The sequence below is a fragment of the Podarcis muralis genome, chromosome 4, assembly GCF_964188315.1.
Source record: "Podarcis muralis chromosome 4, rPodMur119.hap1.1, whole genome shotgun sequence".
Taxonomy (NCBI): Eukaryota; Metazoa; Chordata; class Lepidosauria; order Squamata; family Lacertidae; genus Podarcis; species Podarcis muralis.
The window spans coordinates 83158790-83183723 of record NC_135658.1 but is presented as its reverse complement, the minus strand read 5'-3'; the positions used below and the strand labels follow the sequence as shown (position 1 = coordinate 83183723).

The 24934-nt window shown below is 43.0% G+C and overlaps 1 protein-coding gene across 3 annotated transcripts in view; it reads right to left on the bottom strand.

Annotated features, from left to right (window-relative positions):
• FGF14 (fibroblast growth factor 14) overlaps positions 1-3294 on the bottom strand; it is a 309088-nt gene extending 305794 nt beyond the window's left edge. The window contains exons 1-2 of one of the 3 annotated variants that reach the window (XM_077927681.1): positions 2671-3294; positions 2179-2243 (exon numbers count right to left, since the gene is read on the bottom strand). In XM_077927681.1, coding sequence (XP_077783807.1) covers positions 2179-2230 — 52 coding nt within the window. In that variant the 5' untranslated portion in view covers positions 2231-2243; positions 2671-3294. Of the gene's footprint in view, positions 1-2178 lie in introns of all 3 variants that reach the window. The other 2 variants (XM_077927682.1, XM_028728197.2) reach the window with 2 other exon arrangements.
• Between the last annotated feature and the right edge of the window lie 21640 nt (positions 3295-24934).

Genomic DNA, 24934 nt, shown 5'->3' with positions numbered 1-24934 from the left:
ATTATTTAGGTCAGTTTCTCCGACTGTCTTGAGTCCAGCCTCAAGGCATCCTCCTCACTGGTCGTTCAGCTGGTCAAGGAGGCAAGTGCTTTCTGCGGGAGTGCTTTGATGTGTTGTTTTCTTATACATAAACTGGAGAAGAATGCACCGTCTTCCTTCGTCCGTTTGCACGAAGGTCCTGCGCCTTGGCAAAGTTGCCATGGCCCAAGCGTGCTGTCCCCCCCACACCGCCTGCAAGTGGGGAGCAAAAGGTTGCCTTCCAGGAGGAAGGATCAGCGCCAAGCTAAACCCACCACCACCACCGAGCCCACTACCAACCCTCGGCTCGTCCTGTGCAGAAGGGAAGACCGAGCTCGCTCGCTCTCTCCCACCCCCACCCCACCCCCCGGAGAGCTGAAGGGGCTGCTGGGGCATCCAGCCTTCTTTGGTATTCTGGGAAGGAGCTGCTTCTGTTTGCTGCAGCGGGGAAGCGGACGGAGCCAACACACACACACACACGAAGGGAGCAAAACGTCTCCCTCTCTCTCTCGGGATGCAGAGTTAGTCCCTTTGCATTGCAAGTCTGAAGCCAGGGAGGAAGGAAAAGGCTGCCCCCCAAGCACCAGCTGCCAACCCTGCTGCAGCTTGTTGGTGTGTCAGCGGATGCTTATGATCTACTACACTGCAGTACCAGCGTCAAGAGCCTCCTGCTTAGAAACTGCCACTGCAGGGCAGGCAACACCAAAAACACATACACACACTACACGAGTCTTTCCACCCCACACCCCTGGCTCCTTTCTAGGCTCCCCACAAACCTCCACAGGCTCTTGCCCTCCAAAGCACTGCTAGGGACGGCAAATCCCCGCCCAAGACCACACAGGTGATCCCAACTATCCAACTCGACAGGCTTGAGCCTGTGTGTGTGTGTGTGTGTGTGTGTGGACGGGGAGGAGGAGGGGGTCTGTCTGGCTGTGGCGCCGCTTCCTTGGGAAGACTCTCCTTCTTCCAGCCTCCCTCCCTCTCTCCCCAAACTCTCTCCATTTGCCAGCGCTGTCCTTCCCCGTTGACACGAGGGAAAGGGAATTAAGGGAGGTGGAGAGGCTTGGAGGAGGCGGTGGGGTTGTGGGGCTGCCCTAAGCACCTGCAATTTGCATTTCCTTATGTAACGTCCTGCAAGTTTCCCCGTTGGAGCTTGCTGGGGTTGGAAGCTGACAAGCAGACAGGCTGGGCTGATCAACCAGGCGCAAAAAAAGTGAACCTAGACAGGCGCGCAAAAAGCTAGGTCATTTTTCTTTTTTAGATCCTGGGCTTCATGGGTTAAGGAGGCAATGTGCATTGCATGACTTCCTTCCACATGTGGCAAGTCAGCCCTGCTGCTGCGTATGGAGACAGAGGGGGGGCCTCCTTCTCCTCCTTCTGAGTGGGGCCTTGGGCTTCTGCCCCCAAAGTCCTGCTCAGAGACTCTCCACTGCACACACACACACCCCTCTCTGCCTAGGCTGCTGTTGGACAGGTGGACTTTCTCTTAGTTCCCTTCCAGGCACAAACTCCCTGAAAGTGTTTCTCTCTTTTCTCTCTGCCACCAGGTTGCAGGCTAGGGGGGATGCGGGGATGGGGAAGGGCAGCTGACGAAGATCTGGTGAATAAACACAAAGAGCTGGGTTTTGCAAGGGTTTCTCTTCTCCCCCCCCCCCCCCTGTCCACTTTAGAAGCACGAGCCACGCTTGCAAGTTGAACCGAAAGCCCTCAGGTACACCCACCAGTCGCGCAAGGCCCTGAGACCTCTGCTGGAAACTGTTGCGGGGAGCGAGGAGACCAGGAAAGAAATGGGGATTATGAGACACTGCTACAATTCCACCTTCCGGTTAAAAAATGTCAACAAAGATCTAAGTTTTCTCTCCCCACACCCACCCACCCTCCCACCCTCTCTCTTCCCCGTTGGAAACAATTCATCCAAAGCAGATTTTGGCGAATTTCCTGCAAACACAGCCTGGCTTATTTGTACACCGCGCTGCACGCAAGTCTGCACCGGCCTGCTTTCCCGTTTCCCCCTTTCTCCCCTCGACAGGACTGCAGACCTGGCGCTATGGGGAGCAACAGACGAGAGTAACACAAAGGTGGGGGGGGGGGGACTGACTGACACACACACACACACACACACACACACACACACACACTGTGATGCAGTGTCTTGCTTACCAGTTGGGTTCTTGTTCTTCTTAAGACTCTTGCCACAAAGACACTGCAGCATATGCGATCCTTTGCTGAAAATGTTCCAAAGAAACCACATTGATTTGGGCGAAAAGCAATCCTGCGCTTATACACCCTGAGAAAGAGGAGATCCTTGTGGTTGTTGCATAATAATAAAAATTGAGATCAGGGTCTCCTCCAGAGGGGCACCAGTTTTATCATTGGCCACCACAACAACCAAAAAAAACCAAAACAAAACAAAAACAAAAAAGAGGAAAAAAGATTAAATCCTGATCTCCCAGGGTTGTTTTTTTTTTTTTTTAAATCCCCTTCTTTTCCTTTCTTTCTCCCCCCCCTTTCCCCCTCACGTGGTTAATTTCTTTCAGACTTCTCAATGGGTGCGTTTTTCAGCCAGGGTTATCTCCCTCCTCCAGAACGACGCTGGATTATCACCCAAAACTGTGGAAGAAGAAAAAAGACATAGATCCTTCTCTTGCTTGCCTTCTTGTTCCTGTTCCTTCTCCTCCTCTCTTTCAGATGGAAGCCAACCAAGACATGAGGCGATGAAATTCCAGCCAAGGCCAAAAACTAACCCGAGACAACAGTAAAGCGCGAGAGATCCCCACAGAGGAAACCATAGCCTGTGAGTTGATGGCTGGGAGGCTGGGTGGATCTGCAGAACAAAGCCAAAGCGGGATGCATCCTACTAAAAGATTGCCATAGTGCAGCCCCTGGAAGGGAGAACGCACAGCGCCCGGATCTCCTCCACCACCACCCAGCTCAAGTCTGATGGATGAAGGCAGGTGCTCCCCTCGGAAAGTGCTGGTTTCTACCATCAAATCATCTCAGGGTTGTATGTAATTGTGTGGCACCTGCGGTTCCCAGTTGCACAGCAGATGCAAATCTTTAGCCCTTAGCATGCAGGCGAACCACACACGCGACAGAGGCAGGTCTCTTCTCTCTTTCTTTCTCTCTCTCTCTCCCCCTGCTCCGTCCAGCACTGGCGTGCATTAGGGGGAAACGGAGACGGATCCTCCCCCCTCATGCACACACACACACATAGATAGATAGAGAGAGAGAAAGAGAGAGAGAGAGAGAGAGAGAGAGAGAGAAAGACGCAGGCACACACTGGATTCTGCTCCTGAGCCTGGGCTATGAGTTACAGGCTTTCAACGGGAGTAGGAGGAGTTGAGATTTGCATGGGGAGCCTGGCTTTCCATGACGTAGCCACGTGCTCCCGAGCCTGTCACCAGTGAGATGCTTCAGCCAGCCCAGGGAAGGCAGTGTCACTGCAGTCTCTGCCTTGTCCCCCCACCCACCCAACCCCCCTCTCCTCCGTTTCTCTCACCTAGCGTGCTGCAGCTTAAAATACTGGACCCAGCCTGCCACTTGTACACTCCAGGGAGAAGTGCATCCCTGCATGCTAACCAAAAAGGCAAGGAAAACCCACACACACAGCGTGACACATTCAGAGTTGGAGGGAAAGGGGGTGGGTGGGAATGAGAGATGCCTTGGAGGACCCTGATCGCCAAACGGAGAACCAAAGAAACGTAGAGTTGGAGGGGACCACGAGGATCATCTAGTCCAACCCCCTGCGATGCAGGAATCTTTTGCCCAACATGGGGCTCAAACCCACAGCCCTGAGATTAAGAGTCTCATGCCTCATTCTCTACCGACTGAGTTATTCTAACAGCAGGAGAGAGAGTTAATTTTACTTGTCTAGACCTGAGGCTTAGAGGGACGCGGGTGGCGCTGTGGGTCAAACAACAGAGCCTTGGACTTGCCGATCAGAAGTTCAGCAGTTCAAATCCCCACAATGGGGTGAGCACCCGTTGCTCGGTCCCTGCTCCTGCCAACCTAGCAGTTCAAAAGCACGCCAGTGCAAGTAGATAAATAGGTACCGCTCTGGCGGGAAGGTAAACGGCGTTTCTGTGCGCTGCTCTGGTTTGCCAGAAGCGGCTTAGTCATGCTGGCCACATGACCCGGAAGCTGTACGCCGGCTCCCTCAGCCAATAAAGCGAGATGAGCGCTGCAACCCCAGAGTCGGTCACAACTGGACCTAATGGTCAGGGGTCCCTTTACCTTTACCTTTAGACCTGGGGCTGCAAAAACAAATCTAAATATTATCTCAAAGACACCAGAAGAAGGAGAGATCATATGCCTACCCCATCCAGGCTTCCTCCTGATGCAAAAGATCCTAAAGGAATTCCTGCATTGCAGGGGGTTGGACTAGATGACCCTCAGGATCCCTTCCAATGCTACAATTCTAGGGAAATGCCAGGAGATGAGTAGCACATCAATAGCTGCTGTAAACAATTAATTACAGTGGCATCCTAAGCCTGTTTACTCAGAAGTAATTCCCATTGAGCTCAATGGCCTTACTCCTTAACAAATGTTCTTTGAATGACACTGTGAATCCGAGGAATGGCACTGGAATATGGCAATGTAAAGTACAATGTTACATTTTTAACAAAATATTTTGGAATGAGACCTGAATGAATCCTCGGTCCTGTATACCTGAAGGAGCGTCTCCACCCCCATCGTTCAGCCCGGACACTGAGATCCAGCTCTGAGGGCCTTCTGGCGGTTCCCTCACTGCGAGAAGCCAAGTTACAGGGAACCAGACAGAGGGCCTTCTTGGTAGTGGCACCCACACTGTGTAACACCCTCCCTTCAGATGTGAAGGAAATAGGCAGCTATCCTATCTTTAAAAGACATCTGAAGGCAGCCCTGTTTAGGGAAGTTTTTAATATTTAGTGCTGTATTTTTTTTAACACTCGATTGGGAGCCACCCAGAGTGGCTGGGGAAACTCAGCCAGATGGGCGGTGTATAAATTAATTATTATTATTATTATTATTATTATTATTATTCAAATATCATAATATGTTGTGCTACTTTTCTAGAAAAAGAGGTGCTGGGTTCTCTTAGAATGGCAATGGCGCCCACCTGAGAGGGGCAGGAACTAAGTTCCGGAGAGTTCCAGCTGAAAAAAACGCCCTGATAATATGGGACTTCAATTCATTGGTTTTCCTGAGACCTTGAGAATTCAAGTGCACCGTGTCTACTGTATCACCCATATCCATATTCACATTGACACAAATTCTAAAAGTTTAGTTAGACACAGCTTACTTTTGCAGAAGTTATGCTGGTTCTCTTTCAGCAAGACTTGGTAACGTTCTCTTTAGCAATGCTTTCCACCAGTGTCCCTGGAGCAGATATTAAGCTAACAAGTCTGTAATTTCCCAGATCCATCCTGGATCACTTTTTTAAAAATTTGAGTTTATATTGGCTGCATTCCAGTTCTCAGGTATCAAAGTTGCTCTCAGACGAGCTACAATGATTTGTGTTAGGAGAGAAGCCATTTTATACTTGAGTTCTTTCAAAACTCGTGGGTGGACACCATCCAGACTAGTGATTTCTGTTTTTGTCATGGAGGCATATCACTTCGTATCTTGCCACCAACATTTGCCTCAGACTCCCTATCCTGTGAATGTCCGACCAGGCACAGGGAATCTTCCACAGCGGAAGCAGTTGCAAAGAAATGGACTCGACTTCCCTTCAATCTCCTTAGCCTTCGTTGACTCAAGCAGCCACTTAAAGCAGAACTGAGAGAAGCCTTCTCCTCGATCCTGTCAGGCATCCATCATGAAGGCTAAGGTCTGCAAATGTGAAAGTGTGGCGCGGGGAGGGCAACAAGCAACTCTGCTTGACTGGACTCCTGAGGTAAACTCAAAAGGTTCCCACGTCGACCTGAACTTTGATATCACTATTCAGGGTCATAGACAAGAGTACCTTGTGCTATTTTTCTAGAAAAAGAGGTGCCAGAAATCACCATAAACCTCTCCCTTGTTCTCTTATAATGGCAATGGCGCCCACCTGAGGGGGCAGGAACTAAGTTCCGGAGAGTTCCGGCTGAAGAAAAGCCCTGCTTGTCAATGGTTTTATCTTTAAGTTTTGCCCAAAGCAAACTTCTACTGTATACATTTACACACACACACACACACACACACACAGAGAGAGAGAGAGAGAGAGAGAGAGAGAGAGAGAGAGAGAGCTACAGCATATTATATTGAATTACTCGTGGGTGTGGTGGTGTTAAAAGTACCCTAATTTACCTCAGAACTTCTTAACTGTTGAGGAAGTGCAACAGTTTTTCAGTGTTGATTAGCTGGGGATGGGTTTCATGGTGGCCTTTCTTGTGTTTTGTTTTGTTTTGTTTTGTTTGTTTGTTTTCTTTTCTTTCTTTACTTGATCTGGTGCTATTTTCTTGCTCTTTTAATTGTTCTTATTTTACTTGTATTTTATCATTATAAACATTATTTATAGGATTATATATTTTTTTACTATTATTATTATTTTTCTGACATCATTGTGAGGGGGGGAAATCAAAGGAGACTTGCAAATTTATTCCTAAAAAGGTGTTTTTTTAAAAAAAAAATTACAGGCAAAATCTCTTAAGTCAATTTAATGGAAGAGTGAAGCAGCACAAGCTTAATAGCATTGATCTAAATGGGAGATTTTATATTATTTTTATATTATTTACTAATTTGTATACCACCTTGTACCCACAGGTCTCAGGGTGGTTACAGCATAACATCACAATATAAAAACAAATGCCATCTTTTTTTATATATATAAAAAAAACACCTTAAGGGTCATCCAGTATATACTGAGGATCAAACCAATGTCATTTCATTCCAAAATGACAAAAACAAGAGGTCATATTCGACTTAGTCATACTCAGAGCAAACTGAATGAAATAAATGAATTTAAGTTACAGGAATCCGTTTATTTTAACAGGCCTGTTCTGAACACAAGTAATGTTGGATACCACTCACCAACTATAAATTAAGCTATGCCGATTCTTATTAGTATTATGCTGATTCCAGTGTACTGTAAATGGATGCTAATATTTCAATAAATATTTGTTAAATCTACAGTGCAATCCTATGCACATCTACTCAGGATGAGCAAATCCTATTGAGTCCACTGAGACTCATGTGAATGTGTGTGCGTGTCTAGGACTGCAACCTTAATTCCTTTTCAAATCTCCTAAAATAAGTTATTTTAGACATAAGGAGTTATTTACTAAATATTCCTTCTTTGCCACACATCCATCCATTGACAGCACCACTTGTTGCTTCCAATATTTTGCCATCAGTATTTTAAAAGTGCCTAATTATGTACTTTTCAAATTGGGATGTATTCCGATATATAACTGAGGCTAACCCAAGTTTGTGACAGAAACAGGAGGGTGTATTCTCCTTCTCTGGGGAAGTATTTATACAGTGCAAACAATTTATTATACTCCTTTCCTACCCTACATGCTCCCAAAATGGTTTCCAATATACTGTATCTGTAAGAGAAATAGAGTCGATCTCAGGGTGTTGATACATGATGTGTATCATTACAAAATAATCCTCATGTTTTCTGACACTGTATGTGGCATACACTCCGCAAGCTCAGGATTAGTACCATACTATTCAGATTTAGAAGTACTTATACAGTAAAATGAGGCATAATTTTCAATTTGTAATACAGCTACATTTAGTGGGCGTAATGCTGAGAACTTTGCCATGGTTTCACAAAGTGTTTAAATTATGTGCTTTGTTAGAAGCCATTAAATCCAGTCCTCCTTTGCTATTAGGCAATACTTCCCAATTTGATTTCTAATGACTTAGTACCTAGCTTTTTGATGTCTGAGTTTTTTAAAAACCAAAAAACAAAAACAAATGGATCTCTAGCTTTGCTAAAACAAGCATAACTATGTTCTGTTCTCTGTCTTATGAGGATGTTCCAATTAGTGCTAGGGATAAAGTTCGGCTATGTGTCATTTTTATATTTCCAAAGGGAAAGACTAACTAGGTTACAACTCAGCCTTGTGTAAAACATCTCAGGTTATATAGGATAGTGCTTTTGTGTCTCTCTGTTGCCTGAGATACAGAAAGCAAAGTTGTAACCTTCTTAGCATGCAACAGCTTTCTGTTATAAGACTGAAACTAACCACAGCGAGCACTTACTGCCAATACTTTTTTCCAGATATATTATTTAATTACAATACTAGTACTACTAGTAGTAGTAATAATAATAATAATATCTTACAATATAAAGTGTGTAATTCAAATGTATGCATATTGCACTGTGTGACTCCATAGCTTGTCCAAATGCAGCACTACTGTACTTTTTCTGATTTCCCCCCTCCTTACGCCTGTGTTAATAAAAATTAGTAATAAACTTGCAGACTAGTCAAGTGCTTAACAGTCTGGCTTGACCAGAATCGGAGTGTTTAGGATGCCACAGAAGTCGTTTCGATTTCTAGCCAGCAAGAATGTAGCTGAAGAAAGGAGTGCCACCGTGCAATCGAAATTGTTAATGGCTTCTAATGCCCTGCTTCAGGGTACCTTCAATAATTATTGCATAAGCCTATCTTAATCATCTAGGTTAATCAACATATTCATTGATTTGTCAGAGGCTGAAAAAGCATTCTGCGACACAAACCTGGCAAGTGTAAGACACAACTGCTGCTCAGCTAGGGTGTTGGTCGTCCACAGCTAGCAACAGAAGTATCTCTTCATTACACAGACCCATGAAGACATTTGACCTAGAAGCTTGTCTCTGGGTCAGGAAGGACCACCTGGCTTGCTCCAGTCTACTTGGTGTCAAGTAGGTGTGGGGAACCTCAGAACAGTCCTCGCCCTTGGTGCCCTTAGGGCAAGCCCTTTCCCCCAAAACACACTACTCACTAGCCCTGCTTGAAGTCATCTCCACCCTTGCGATACTTTGATTGTACAAAAGGTTCCCTGTACAATCTTGGTGGCACATGCCTTTACTCTGAATATTCTACCACACTTGTTCATTCAACAGTGTGTATCTGTACTGGACCGGAAAATGTTTTTTTAATAATAATAATAATAATAATAATAATAATAATAATAATAATAATTTTATTATTTATACCTCACCCATCTGGCTGGGTTTCCCCAGCCACTCTGGGTAGCTTACAGCCTATATAAAAACATAGTAAAAACTAAAAGATTGAACTACTTACAACCTGCTATTTAAGGCTCACATCACAAGAGTTGATCTCCTACCACATTTGTTTCTAATTCAGAGTTTTATGTTTGATATATGTTGTTGAATCGCTTTGGAACGTTTTATGACAAGCCATTAATGAATGAAATGAATAAATATTATTTGATAATTTGATAGTTACTGTTTTTAAATCCTGTTTTAACCACTGCCTTATGTAAACCGATAAGTGGTTTTTGATTAAGTGGTATATAAATAATCATAAAATCATCATCGTGCCAAATAAAATAAATAAATAAATAAATATACAGACTGAATATTGCTATTGACATTTGACATGGAGAGGGATCATCTTGTAGCAAAATTACAAATACCTAAATACAGACCGTCATTTACCCTCACTAGATTCAACGTGCTGCCATCTGCCTTATTGCAAGGCAGATTCGAGGGTAAACCATACGCGGAACGAGTCTGCCCCTGCGGCTTGATGGGAGGTAGAAACTGTCTCTCATGCCTTGTTACACTGCCGTTTCTACGGGTATAAACGCTCGTTATTTATTACCCCTGCTATGCAAAAATCTCCAAATGAATCCAAACTTCAATGTCTAAAATCCCTGGTAGAGGACAAGAATCCTGAGATCATGTTAAGGGTAACCAAATTCTGTGTGATTGCCATAAAACTTGGAGAACAAGCTGTGCTATCATAATGATTAAGGCCTTAAATGATAATTTTAGGTTATATGTTACTGACTAAGTTTTGATTTATATATTTTTTAAACTGTTGCTATATCTGTATTGTCCCTGTTATACCTAATTGCAAATTCAAATGTATCCCTATTGTGTTTTATGACTTCCTTGATACTGTATTGTATGTGGGCTGGAACTGGTCTGTGACCGAAATAATAAAATTCATTCACTCCTGTAGCATAGGGCTGGCTTACACATGTGCACAGATTACTTGAAGACTGACAGCTGAAAGTGTGAACTGACTCCAATGAAAAAACATTGTGTTTGAATGCATGCGAAAATTCAATCTCGACTTGCCCATTCACCCATGTAAATCTCCAGCGCTTGCTGTCCTTAAGTGACTAACATCCATATGTGAACCAGGTCTGAGTCTTGCCTCCTTTCATGATTGGTTAAAATGGGATCCCAGAAGCCATTCTGCCATCTCCTCCCAAACTTTGCAATGGCAGTCAGGCTGAGACATATTTCCTAGGTGATTTTCTTCTTTTCGTGTTCTTTACTCATTTTTGTTCCCTGACCTCATGAAAAGTCTTGCCCACATAATGCTTCTGAAGATCAGCTGACTGCCTGGCTCCTGCAAGTCAGTTGGCCACCCAAATAGCAAATAAGGAATGTCCTTCCCCTAAGATATCTCTATTTGACAAAGAGGACACAGCCAGACACAGGATTAGATGCTAAGCATGAAGCATCCCCTGCCAGTGGAATGGAATAGACCTAGATCTGTTGCTAAAAATAAAATAATGATATTGAAAATATCCCACACAACCCAAAGCCACATTCTGTCATCTTGGAAGAACATAGAAAAATATGTCTTTCCCTGTGTGCAAAAGAATTTTTCCTCAGAACCTGGATACCATGGCAATAAGTGCCACATATAAAAAAAAACCCTTAGATCAATAACTATGCTGTCACCACGTTAAGTAAGAGGCAAGAAGGACATATAACTTGCAGATAACTAATCAATATTTTAATAAGCTTCCAGATGAGGAGCAATATTTAAGCTGCTGGTAACCTGCAAAGTACTCTGCCTTCCCGAAAAAGATGAATGCTTGCATAAAAACCTATAATTATTTTTATTTAGGAACATGCTTAACTCTGCCGCACTGTAAAGCAGAGTTGGCTGCACAGCAATTTAAGGGGACCAATTAACATTTATGCTCCCTCTTCGTTCTCAAGGTGACAAAGGCTGCAATCCTGTTCACTCTACATGGGAGTAAGCACCACTGAATACAGTGGGACTTGCTTCAGCGTAAAAATGTATCAGAGCGTGGTGCACAGTTGAAGCTAGACATTGCAGAGGATGCAAGCCTGACACTCCGCTCTCACACAGTAATGGCCAATACAGTAATGAGAAACGTGTGAAGTTAGGTTATCGGGTTATCCCCATTCTGCCTCATTGGCTCTTGCTGCTTATAGGTATGGGGAAACTTGGAGGGCAATAATGTTAAATTATGTACTTTCTGTTACTAAGGAACAAAAAGGAGGAGTAGACACTCGGTTGCTGCGTTCAAGGGGAGCCATCATATCTACTTCTAGTCTAAGACCTGCTTCACATAGTACGTTTTTAGAAGACATGTTATTGAACCATGGCATAAAAAGGTAAAGGTACCCCTGCCCCGTACGGGCCAGTCGTGACTGACTCTAGGGTTGCGCGCTCATCTCGCTCAAGAGGCCGGGAGCCAGCGCCGTCCGAAGACACTTCCGGGTCACGTGGCCAGCGTGAAGAAGCTGCAACTGGCAAGCCAGCACCAGTGCCGCACACGGAAACGCCGTTTACCTTCCCACTATAAAGCGGTACCTATTTATCTACTTGCACTTTTTAGGGGTGCTTTCGAACTGCTAGGTGGGCAGGAGCTGGGACCGAACGACGGGAGCTCACCCCGCCGCGGGGATTTGAACCACCGACCTTATGATCAGCAAGTCCTAGGCACTGAGGTTTTACCCACAGTGCCACCTGCGTCCCGAACCATGGCATATATGTATGTAAAACTACTAGTGTTTGTAGCTGTGCACCGTTCTATTGTGCCTTCCTCAGAAACCATGCATTGGGATCCTCCATAATGATCCCATAATAATTGGCAAGGCAGCTATGGCAATGGCTCACCTCACCAAAAGGGTATGGGAGAATGTGATGCTAACGTCCAATACCAAGATGAAGGTCTACCCGGCTTGGATGTTGAACATGCTGCTTTATGGAACTGGGTTGTGGGCAACTTACAACTGCCAGGGATGGAGAACCATTTCAATTCAAGGGCCGTATTCTCCCTGGAAGTCAGCCTTCCAGGGGCCACAAGCCAGAGGTGTTTGGGCCCAAAGACAAAAGGGAACAGAATAATAAACATGGATCTTAGCTTTGCAAGGTAGGCTAGTTTCTATACCACCCCCTGTACTGAGGCAAGCAAGAAGCATTATCAGAGTTCAAGGACACATTCCAGGTAGGCAGGAACACCCAAGGAGGGTGCAAAGAAAGGCCGGTGAAGGCTGTGTTGATAGGGAGGGCATGTGACCTCAGGGAAGTCTTAAAGAGAAGCCCGGAGAGCTGGATTTGGGCTCGATGTGTGAGGATCCATATCCCTGCTCTTGATTTTGGGAGGGAGATGATGCATCTTGCCATCATTTGAAACATGGCTGAGAAGATTCCAGGCTAGGAGGTACATACCAGTTCTCAATAGCTTCAAGTTAGTATTAAGGCAATCTGAGTCTGTTTCACAAGGTCTGGGTTTTTTATTGGGGAAATGACCTGGTTCATGAACGGAATATTTCCTTATATGTTTTTCATACAAGATGCATGTTGATCTGCTATTCTTCAGAGCTTATGGATAAACCAAAAGGAAAAAAAGAACATTCAGCTCAAAGCTCTTGCAGAAGATCGCTGACTTAGGGAAAATCCATAGGACTGCCTCTTCATGACAAGGCCTGTTGGAACATCATTTAGGGCTGTCTTCACCACACAGGTTTCCTGATCTGTGTTCCAGTGGAAGTATATTTTTTCCCTCTCTCTTTCCATGATCACACAGATGAGCAATGAGGGAAATGTTGCCATGCCAGCCTTTGCTCTAGCCACGGAAGGAGCACCATCTGTTATCAAACCAGAAAGTTTGGCAAAGTCCAAAGAGATTATTCATGCTCTGCTAGGCTCTGGAAGTGGGCTATAGCTTTGGAAAGGGCAATATCTGTAGCAGAGCAAATATGGTTTGTATACATTTGATTTGTTTCTTGTTTATTATTTATTAAATTTGTACACCGGCCTTAGTCCAAAGATCACAGGGTGGTTCGCAACGTAAAAATACAAAATGAAAACACAAAATATGCAATAAAACAAGACAAAACAATACCCCCCCCCAGATGCATTTAAAAGTTATAGAATGGGCACCATAGGCTGCTTGTTTGTTTTATGCATGCGTGTGGGGATCTTCAATGGCAGACCGAGTTGCAATGGGGATCAAAAGAAATGTCTTGAGTCACTAGGGGCCATAAGTAGGGCTATTAAATACCTTTTCTGCAATGGGACCAGTGTTGCCTAATCTACAGAGATGAATTCCAGTTGACATAGGGTAGAGAAATGAGTGCAGCTTTTTGCATCCAAGCCTCAAGTTCAAACGAGCTCTCAATTTATTAGATTGCTTTCAATATAGATGGGGGAGCGGTGATAATGCTGAATTTACAACTGGTTAGGGATCTGAGGCCAGGTAATGTGGTGGTTTTAACAGGCTCCTTGTCATAATTGTTGATTGTTCCAAATGGAGGCATGGGATGTAAATGAGATTTGGTGGATGAACTATGGTTCTTGAATTTGGAGTCATCATTAATGATTCTTTGGGTCCAGTCTCACTGGATTCCAGCCCATGTGGGGATTGACAGTAACATGCTGATAGATTGGCCTGACAAGGATGTTTGGAACATTAAGCAATTGACATTATTTGCCTTATATCGAAGTTCAGTGCCGGACTAAACAGCAACTTAAGAATGACTAGCAAAAGCCCAGAGAAACGAGTGCCACTGGCAGGAGTTTATTATTCATTCTGCCCAAATATGGGGGATTTCCTGATTTTTAGTCAGCATGAGTGAATGAGACAAGGTGATCTGTTTGGGGTTTTCACTGGGCATTGGCCACTTCAGGGTGATTAGTTTAACGCTGGGAGTCTATTAAGGAAATGAAGTCAAGTAGATGGCCGATCACGACTGAGATGCAGAGATGAGAGAGAAAGGCTTAGTTATTTTTTAAAAAATATTATTACAAAAGTGCCTAAAATGTATGAGAAACTGGACTGAAATAAAATTAGCAGGTCCCTTCCCACAGTTTTGCAGTCTAAAAACAACAAGATGATACAACCGGGGCGGGGGGGGGGGGGAGAGAGAGAGAGAGAGAAGGAAACTGCATTAGCCGAGTGAGACTTTTAAAAAAATATGTGAGCAGAAAATTGTTGAAGTAAAACCTGTATAATAATCAACCTATATGCAGGATGAGAATCAAAGGAGTCAAATAGGACATAAAGGAGGAAATGAAAAAGAGAACAGATGCATTTTAATAATTTAAATGCTAATGAATTTAAATGCAGTTAATTATGCAGATGGCTGATCTACTAAAATCCTTTAATTGGTTGATAGCTCTGGTTTTACCCTAATACCCCACAGAATGCCAGGACACCAGGACTGAGTTCTCACAAAAAGCAGATGCATTAGGAAACTTACGTCCAGACTGTTAGCATATCAGATTTTCAGGTGAGGGAGGCGGTCTTACAAAACTAAAGCATATTTCTACATTTAGAAATCTAGCATGTTGGAAAGAGGGGCAGGCCAGAACCTTTTCAGATGTTTTCCTCCCAGACATTTTGCATGCATAAAATGGAATGTGGGTGGTGGTAGGGGACAGTGGCAGGTTCTACCCTCATACTGTGTGAAGGAACCCCTACTTTCCCACCCTCTGCCAAGGATGACTGTATGTATGGAGACCACTTCTGTGTGCGTTCAAGAACTCTGCCTCACTTGGGATCCCAAATGCATGCGGCCTCCAACTCTAAATTTGTCCATGCAAATAAATGGACATGGATGGTTGAAAATAAGGCCCTTATCAAGTTTTCTTCTTCTTTAATCCAACAGGTTGCACCATAGTGTACCATATTGGGGGGGGGGGGGTATGTGACAATACCATTTGGCCTCTTCACCCATTGGAATAAATGAAACCATCCCAGTTACCCACAAAAATCCATCCTTATAATCTAGCCATCTCAGTGCTTGAGCTTGTTTGGCCAGCTTCGGAGCTTGTGCATTATTCTGGACACAGTCATGCCATTCTTGTAATGTACTGTACATCCACCCTCATCCTTCTGTATTGACTCATATTGAACTCTACTCTCTGCTTAAGCAGTATATGTTAGTACACAACCATTACTACCAGCACAAAACAAATGAAATTAGATGATTAGTGGTGCTTCCCTTCACATTATACTGAGCCTGAGAAAATATTTTTGGTTTTGAGATTGCTGGATTGCCGCAGTTTGGGACTGGGTGGTATGACTAATTCTACTTAAAAGCCTCTGCAAAAAATCACTTAAACTGAACTAAATCTGCTCTCTTGCTTTAGCCATGCATTTGGTTCTTGAGTGGGGAACTTGTGGCCCAGTTTGTCTTGCTCCCATAGACTGAATCATTTCTGCCTGCCAGACAGAACAATCTCCCTTCTCCTTCCCCCGCACACTGTTCTGGGATTTCTTTTAACCCTCCAGAGCCAATATGGGAGAGGCATGGTGAGAGGAGAGTGGGGAAAGCCCCATTGTACTAGAGGAAGACCTTCTGCTAATGTACCAGCTGAATTCAATCTAGTTCCCGAGTCCAACATTGTGCAAAATAGACCTCACATGCAGAACCCAATGATCGACTGAGAATATAAGGAGGAAGATGATTTTTCAGATAGCTTGGTCTCAAGCTACATAGGGATTTATACACAAAAGACAACCCCTTGAACTTAGTCTGGTAGCCAATTGGCAACCAGCACAATTATTTCAACAGTAGGGTGATATCCTGCACCACCTTCAGGTTCCAGACCATCATCAAGGGCGGCCCCACATAGAGCATATTCCATTAATCCAGCCTGATGGTTACCAATGCCTAGACAACAGTGGCCATATGACCTCGGTCCAGAAATAGCTTACTCTTACAGGAAATGAGTACTCTCTCAGCACTGGTTTCTTTGTGTCTGCATCTGCGTAAAAGACAAGGGTGTCAACTTCATTAGTTTTTCATTGGCCTTGGATATTGCTTTTCACAGAGAAAATAGATCTGCAGTTTCCACAGGTGTCAAGGTTGACAGTCGGAGTGCTTTAACACTTCCACGATGTAAGAATTACTTCAAATGCTTCTCCTCGAATCTCATTCCGGCAAATAGTTCCACGTTCTTTTGTGAAGAGAGCACTTTAGTAACAGTTGAGAACAATTTTGCTATTACTCAAACGTACTCTTCATCTAATGTAGTGTTGGCCTTTTGGTGACAATGTTTGACACCATTGTTTTCCAAACCATGCCCAATTAACTTGGGATGGCTTTGAAACACCCTTATATTCTGTAATCTCATGTGTCATCAGATGTGGTTGGCTTATACCAGGGATGGGGAACCTCCAGCCCACAGGCCTAACTAGGCATGGCATGGTCTCAGCCTGTGAGGCCATTTCCTCCAAACCATACCACTTGCTCCTCTCCTGATGTCATATGATCAGCTGACCAGTTCTGATAGCAAGGCCCATTGGGATCCACTGCAGTAATAAATTCCCTACCAGCAATCCAGGTCAGCAATCTGACCGCTGAATTCTTCACCTGCTGCAGTTTCCAAACCATCTTCAAAGGTAGCCCCATATGTAACACACTTCAGTAATCTAACCTAGAGGGTACCTGGGCACAACAATGAAAGTTGAGACTATCCCTGTTCAGATAGGGGAGCAGCTGAGCTATCAACTCTCATTCCTGGGCCTCAGGTGACAGTGGTGGAGTGGATTCAGAAGTACCTGTATACTATGCACTACTTCCTCCAGGGAGAATGTAACCCATCCAGAGCAGTCCACACCTCACCCATCTGCTCTAGGGAACCATCCACTAAGAGTGAGTCTTACCTGGATGAAGCTTCAGTTGTTTGGCTCTCATCTGGTCCACCACCAAGGCCAGACACACCTGCCACACCTGCAGGTGTAAAGGAGAGGACTCCCAGTTAGGCATTTAGCTATGTGATGTTGAATGTCATCTCTAAACTCCATCCTGTTTTCCCTTTGTTTTTGTTTAAACCAATTTGTGAGCCAATAGCTTGCATGTTGACCACTAACAAGCAAACATACATTGTAGATATTACTGCAAATTTCCTATGCTGTTTTTGTGATATATACAAATGACATGAGAAGGTTTGGTCTGTTCATTTGTATCATTTATTATTGCTATGATCCTTGTTTATTAAACCCAATAAAAAGTCATTTAAAAAAGAAAAAAGAAGGGAATATTCTTCTTCTTCTCCAGACTTTTTCATAAGAGCAGTCATTTGGATTCTTGCACCAAATTATTCCCATTATGGTTTTTGTTCTAATTATTATTAGCTGCTATACCATTGCTAGATGGTTTTTGCTGCTTGTATTTTTAATATTTGTATTGGTTTAATTCTGGCCTGGTTTATGAAGTTATAGATGTGGATAAAATTAATAAATTTTAGGATTTTGATCAATTGGGACAGGGATTAATGTGTGGGTTTATAAACCACCCAGAGGGCTAATGCTGTATGGGTGGTTTTGTAAATCTAAAAAACAAACAAGCAAATAATACTCTGAGCACTCTAAAGCATTTTACAATTACATGTATTATCTCAGTGACTTTCAGTAGAAATTCAGTATATTTATCATCTTCATAGTACACATGCAGGCAGCATATTGAGTTCATGTCAAAATTCGAACAGCAGACTTATCGGATCACAATTTAGTCTTTTGGTTCAATGCAAAAATTGAAATTTTAAATACAATATTCTTATGCCTTCTCTGGTGGAATGTTCACACTCTCAATTTTTTTCTTTCCTTTTCTCTATGCCTGTGGCTCTCCCTTCTGGTTTTATATTGATGTTGGGTCAGCAAGAGAGAGAGAAAAATGATATTTCATCATTTGTTTAGTGAATTGGAACTTTCTGAAAAGACAGTTAATAAATCATTTTGTCAGCTGGAAAGAAAATACAGCAAAGCAAACAGTGTGCACGTGCACCTGGTAAACTTAACACACACCAAAATATCCCATGCACATTCTCTTGTCATGATGAGACATTTTCATGGCGAAAATGTTTAATCACACTATTCACTCTAGCACTTGTCACAACACTTGAGTGAATAATTGGCAAACGTAGGAAGGTGCAAGAAGCATTTGTTTACTTCTTACAGGACCATGAAAGCATCGTAATGGGATTTCTGTAAGGCCAGAGGGTTGATTCAGAAAGCCCCATCGAGAGGAGGCACATGTAGAGAATATTCTGCCTGTATGTGGAAATGTCCAAAAATCTCATCACATAGGGATGGTAAGCAAGGAAGACCCAATACGTTTTGCTTCTTGAGGACAAGATGCCCTGCTCCCATTTCTTGTATGAAAGCAAACCAGATGGGCAGCTGAATGTTGCTTCAGCCCTGGCAACAGAGCAGCTTTCTCCCTACCACAGCCGAGGGCAGCACTTGCCTCCCTTGCCTAAGTTTCTGCAGAGCTTGCTTATCATTTGCTTCTATGTCCTTTGAGTGCCAAGTAGGAGATCCAAGAGCCACCCAAGAACCCAATGGCTCCTTAGGGTTGCTGGTGACACGATGATCTATTGAAGGGCAGGTGTTCCCCTTCTCTGAGGAGAACCCAGGTTCCAGGTCATCCAGACATGGCTTAATGTTGACACCTAGTAAGCACCAGATGGTGGAGATTGTTTGCGCCTCTCCTGTCAGACACTAATGAAAAAATGCCTGGAAACGTGTAGTGAGACTATAATAATCATTTTGATGCTCAGACCAAGGTCCACCTAGCTCAGCCTTCTGTTTTCCACGGAAGCCAGACAGGTGCCCTGTAAAAACTCACAAGCAAATCGGAAGGTGACCATCTCCTTTTATTGGTCCTCAGCATCCTGGAGAGTAACATGGTATGTGAGAAAGAGACGTTTTAATATTACATAGGGATACTTCTTTTAAGATAAACACATATTGCAGTCCGGAGGACTACAAAAAGACTTTGGATGGGTTGAGTAGCTAGGGAATATTTTATTCTTTAATCAAGCTGTGCATGTATTGTAGAATTTGCTACCTGTATAGATTGTAACTTTGCTGTCTGAAACAGCATATACAATGGTACCTTGGGTTAAGAACTTAATTCTTTCTGGAGGTCCATTCTTAAGCTGAAACTGTTCTTAACCTGAGGTACCACTTTAGCTAATGGGGCCTCCCACTGCCGCCGCACCTCCACCGTGCGATTTCTGTTCTCATCCTGAAGCAAAGTTCTTAACCCAAGATACTATTTCTGGGTTAGCGGAGTCTGTAACCCGAAGCATCTGTAACCTGAAGCATCTGTAACCCGAGGTACCACTGTATATATTCTGTCATTCCTGCTTCATATAATAAAGCAAGCTTTCTTTATTTCTCTGTGCGCATAAGGTTAAGGGTTAACACATTATCAATAACAAGCACGCACCACAACTCCAGCAAAAGATCCTAAACCTCTCAGCAGTGTGTATACATGAGTGCTGGCTGCACACATGTGAACCCAGGTGCATACTTGTAACAGGGTGTTTGTGTGTGGGTTGGGGGGTTACAACAGGGAGAGGAAGACAGCTTTCCTGAGATTCATGAGGGAGGTCAAGCTGTACAGCATGAACTGTGACAAATGCCCTGCCCCTTGGTCAATCAGTGGGTGACTGGTCCAATCACAATGGCTGAACACACAGGGGTGTGGCCACTGCACATGGTGGGGTAATGGTTTGCTTGTACGACAGCACAGCCCTGCTCACACATTGTTTCATCCTATTCAATAGGTGAACCCAGTACTATTTTTCCAGAACCGTAGCTCACCATGAACCAACTCCCTTGCTCTCTTAGAATGGCAATGAGAGGTGCTGGAGCTGAGCTCCAGTGAGCTTTGGCTGAAAACAAGCCCTGAGTGAACCCCCTACTGAAACCCCACAATCATAACGTTGTAGTCATGGTCATAAAACAGATGAACCAATAGAAGAAATCCTCCATAGGAAATAATGCCATCTTATGTGCTTTCATGTATCTTTTATCACATCGGCCACTTGAAGAGGGCATTGGGATGATGCTGTTGTTAAACTATGAAGATGATACAGTATTTTGTTGACATGTTCATGGCTTGGAAACAAGGAAAAACCCCAATGCTTTTTCACTGGGTGCCTTATTTGTAACAAGAATATGGTGCTACAAATATCAATCTGGTTCAGATTGCTATGGCTGTGCACCACAGCCTAAATATAGCTGGTTTCTGCTTCAATGGAAATTAAGAGTTCCACTGAAGCTGAAAATGGAAGCAAATTTTATAACACTTTGCTATATTTTAAAGCCATTGCATGAATTATTGAACCTTTCCATATAAAATAGAGCGGGTTCTAATGGATTTGCTTGCTCTTTAACACCAGTTAAAAGAAGATGCATAAAGAGTTCTTTCGAGACAGAAAGGGGGAAAGGCATGTTTTTGCCAATGTCTGCGAAGAATGAGGCAGAAGGCCACCTTCATTTCATATTTAACATGAGTAAAATGGAACGTCAAATGTCAAGGCCAGTTTGCGCTGGGCAACTGCAGTGAAGTTTCCCCAAATCCAGCCATGAAACATTCTCAATACTTTCCCCCCAAAATGACGAGTTGGGTTGCTCTCAGGGCACAATCTAAGGGCACATGATGCAATTCTTCTGCTGCAGCTAAGTAGGTCTGGTCAGTGCCTAGATAGGAAAATGCCTGGGGGTTCTCATGTATACTGCTTTTGAAACCATGCCAACCATATTTCTCTGGACAGTGTAGGGAGAAATGCTTGTAAATATGAAATTAAACATGGATTCACAAGAGCTATTCCTCCAAATAGCACATTACAATTCAGTTCTGTGTTGAATGAAGAACTATTGGTCATGGCACTTCAGATTATTTTTTTTAAAAAAAGAAACCTACCAAACATGAGAAATTCCATGGAGGTATACTTCTAGAACTCTTTCTGTATTTGCTAACCTACTTGCAATCAACACAACATGAAATATTCAGAATGCATCAACGCATATTTTTAAGTGTGCTGATTTCCCCACACTTCCAGCGTTGTAGAAAAAAGCTTACACTCAGAAGCAATTTAGATCTTTTCTAAAGACCACTCTGCAGAAGATGATTATCTTACACAAATATAAGCACGTAAGACAGCTGCACATGGGCCATGCCATTTCACAAATTCAGGTGGGGGGAGGCAGTCACACGAACATTCCCATGCATTGAATGCAGGAGGTAAAGGGGATGTGCAACTTAGCCACACCCACTCCTGCAGCATGGGCTCACCCGGTGCACCAATACTGTTGTGTGCCACTGTCATTGGATTTCTCCACTTTTTACTGGCAGGGACTGGCTGGACACTGAGGAGTTGTGGCTGGATACTAAGGAGTGGGGACTACAAGAAGGGAGGTTGGAGGCAAGCTTGGAAGAAGATGTCATGGATCTGTAACAGCAAGGAGACGAGAGGCAGAGGCAGGAGAAGCTGAAGGATTGGACGGTGAAGAACAGGTACAGGAGGAGAGAGGTAGAGGTCAGGTTGCTGTAGAATCAAGGGCTTATGGTACACACCTCCTCCTCTTCCTGCCCCCACCTCTCCTGCTCCACTGTCTCCCAGGACCAGGAGAGGAGAGGAAGGGTGTAAATGAAGCTCTCCAGGTAAATGGCCTAAAGCAGGCTAAAGGGGCTGGAATGCAAGCAGTGGAGATTGTGAGAGAGAACTCTCTTTATTAGATGCTAAGATGCTAAGCCTGTGATGGACAGCACAAGATACTGCAAGGGTATTTTGCATGTATCTTTGATGCTTCTGTTTTGTTTTTGAAGAAAGTTCTGCATGTAAGGATTTGAATTAAACTTATGGGCCTTGGCAATATTTTTATTCCAAAAAGACTCAGTTTTCATGCATCCAATCACTTCAAACTGCACAGTATTCATGCCTGCAATATTAATGACCACAGTGAACATGCAGGTAGGGTGAGGATTCAGATATGCTGATCCTGAGGTATTAAATGGGGCAAGTTAGCCATGCACTAAGGGAGCAAAGTGCAACTTATTTCAGATCCGGTCCCCTATACTTAGAAAAATACCATGCAAGGGAGAAGGCCAAATTGAGTAATACTTCATATTATGCTTGCTCCATATTATGCAGATGGAAGGGTCTGCAGGGTTTATTCTCTCTGTGTGTCTCTGGGGAAACATTTAAACATGCAACTTGCAGTGTGAAATGAAATCATCAAGGAATCGCTTTACTGGCTGATTTTGCTGAGTGTACATTCTAGCACAGCACTCCTATGCATGTTTCCTTCGAAGTAAGTAAACTCCACTGCTTTTAATGGTGCTTATTCCCAGGAATGTTTTGCAGCCTAAAAGACCTCAAGGCCCAATTTATTAATCAATGTAATTTTGGGGGGAATATTACATCATCGGTAGGCACTGCAGAAATTGATGCAGTGATATAAGAATGAGTCAGATGCACAATATGATCTCCGTTGCCTGGTAGGAAAGTCTCAGAAGAAAAACCATTTTAGCAACATCTTATGGAAGATTATACATGTAGGAACAATGAATAGTTGGGCATAAATGATCACACATGATTAACTATTTACAATCCAAAGTATATGTTTTATTGCCCTAGAAGGTATTTGGGTCCTTAAACAAGTAATTCAGAATTCACGTTGAACTGTGATGGAAGGAAGTTTTACTTAAGTACTGTAGTAAAATTCTTGGATCTAAAACACACTACCACTGTGATTTATACTAGTAATTCAATTTCTGCTTACATCTAGAGCTTATTTGTCAATCTTGGTTTTCATAGAATGAAACAAATTTGTGTTTATGGTTTTCTTTGGCTATAATTTTCCTTGAGTGAGACTCTGTGAAAATCACTATGCAAGCCTGAGCTGGATCACAAGTTATTATTACCTATTTTCTGTTCAGAAGTAAGAAAGCTGGAGCAGCATAATTCAGTTTGAGGCTGCTTCCAAAAACAAATGCTTTTTGGTGTTTGTGTGTTTTTAAAACTGATTTGTCATAGCTATTTAAGAAGGCATGCAGCATTTGTCAATTTTTAAGCCTAAGAAAAATGCATAGAGTGGATAATGTTGTGTGTTTTTTCACACAGCTCCTACAATTCCAAACTTCTTTGCATCAACCCAATCCTATAACTTGATTTATTGCTCTTAAACTGTATAATAATCAGAATTCAATAACAATTATTGGTGTTTTTTAAAATGCAACTATATTGACACTTGCTATATAATATGCCACACTCGTGTTCTTGTACAGAGAAGTTATTTTTAAAAGAGCCAGTTTAGTTTTGTTTTCCATCATGTATACAAAGTTATATTGATATATTGCAAAAGCAAGCGAAAAGACAGAGCCGCTCAGTCCATTTTGGTGAAGGATGTCAGTAGCCAGGAATTTGTACAGCGAACAATCCATTTTTGAAGTGGGAGAAAAATGTGTTATAGACATCAAATGTCAGTGAACTGAAAGAAGCAAAGATAATCAGTGTCAAAGCAATGATTCTTCAATATCAACTTTGTTGGACTGGCCATGTTCGAATGCCTGACTATTGTCTTCCAAAGCAACTACTCTATTCCCAGTTTAAGAATGGAAAATGAAATACCAGTGGACGACAAAAGAGGTTTAAAGACACTCACAAGGCAAATCTTTAAAAATGTGGTATAAGCACTGATAACTGGGAGACACTGGCCTGTGAGTGTTCCAATTGGAGAACAGCCTTTACCAAAGGTTTCATAGACTTTAAAGAAGCATCAACTCAGGGTGAAAAAAAAAAGAAACAAGCTAAGAGTAAGGCACATTTGGCAAACCCTCACTGTGATCAACTCCCACCCAGAAACTTATGTCCCCATGGTGGAAGGACGTGTGGATCCAGAATTGGCCTCCACAGTCACTTAAGGACTCACTGTTACGACTGTGTTCATGGAAGACAATCTTACTCAGCTACGAGTGATCGCCAGAGAATTCCTGTTTTGTTATTTTGCAGATTTCTTGTAGGACAGATGTCCAAAAAGGTTGGAATTGGGGGCATTCCCACCACATGTGTAGGTATGTGCATGTAGAGGTACAATCTCTCCAGCATTTAGCTGATTTTCCTGGGTGTATCACTGTTAGCTTCCATGGTGTTAGATACCATCTAAGTTTCAAAGTGAGTCCTCTTCTTTGGGCTGAGATAGATTTAAAGGTTGGTTTTAGACCACAATTTAGACCATTGGGTAGGGTTTATTTCATAACCTATGTCATGCTCCCATTGGGCTTTTTCGTGTGTGTTTTTTTAAATAAATAAAATGTATTAGTTTTTCCACACAACAACAACACGAAAATATCAAAAAATAACAATACACAACACACAAAAACCAACGTTCAAATACTAAAGAAAGCAACAACTAAAAACAAACAAAAAAAAACAAATCCATATCTTACAAGTTAATACTATAAACACTAAAACAACAACAACATTGACTTCCACCAATCCCACAGCACCTCCTTTATCTCTCATTGTGTTTTCCTGTTTTCCTTATCATCTCTATCCTAACATCTAGATATAAATCCCGTTATCTTAGCCTTTCACTTCACAAGGTTATTCCAGACTCAGCCAGAATTCTGTCCTTGACTTTTGAGGTGTTCATTTAGGCACTCCCATTCTTTTTTTACTTCACTTTTTGGTTTTTGTCTTATTATGTCTGTGTTGACTGACACCCATTGGGCTTGGATTGCGGTGAGGGATTT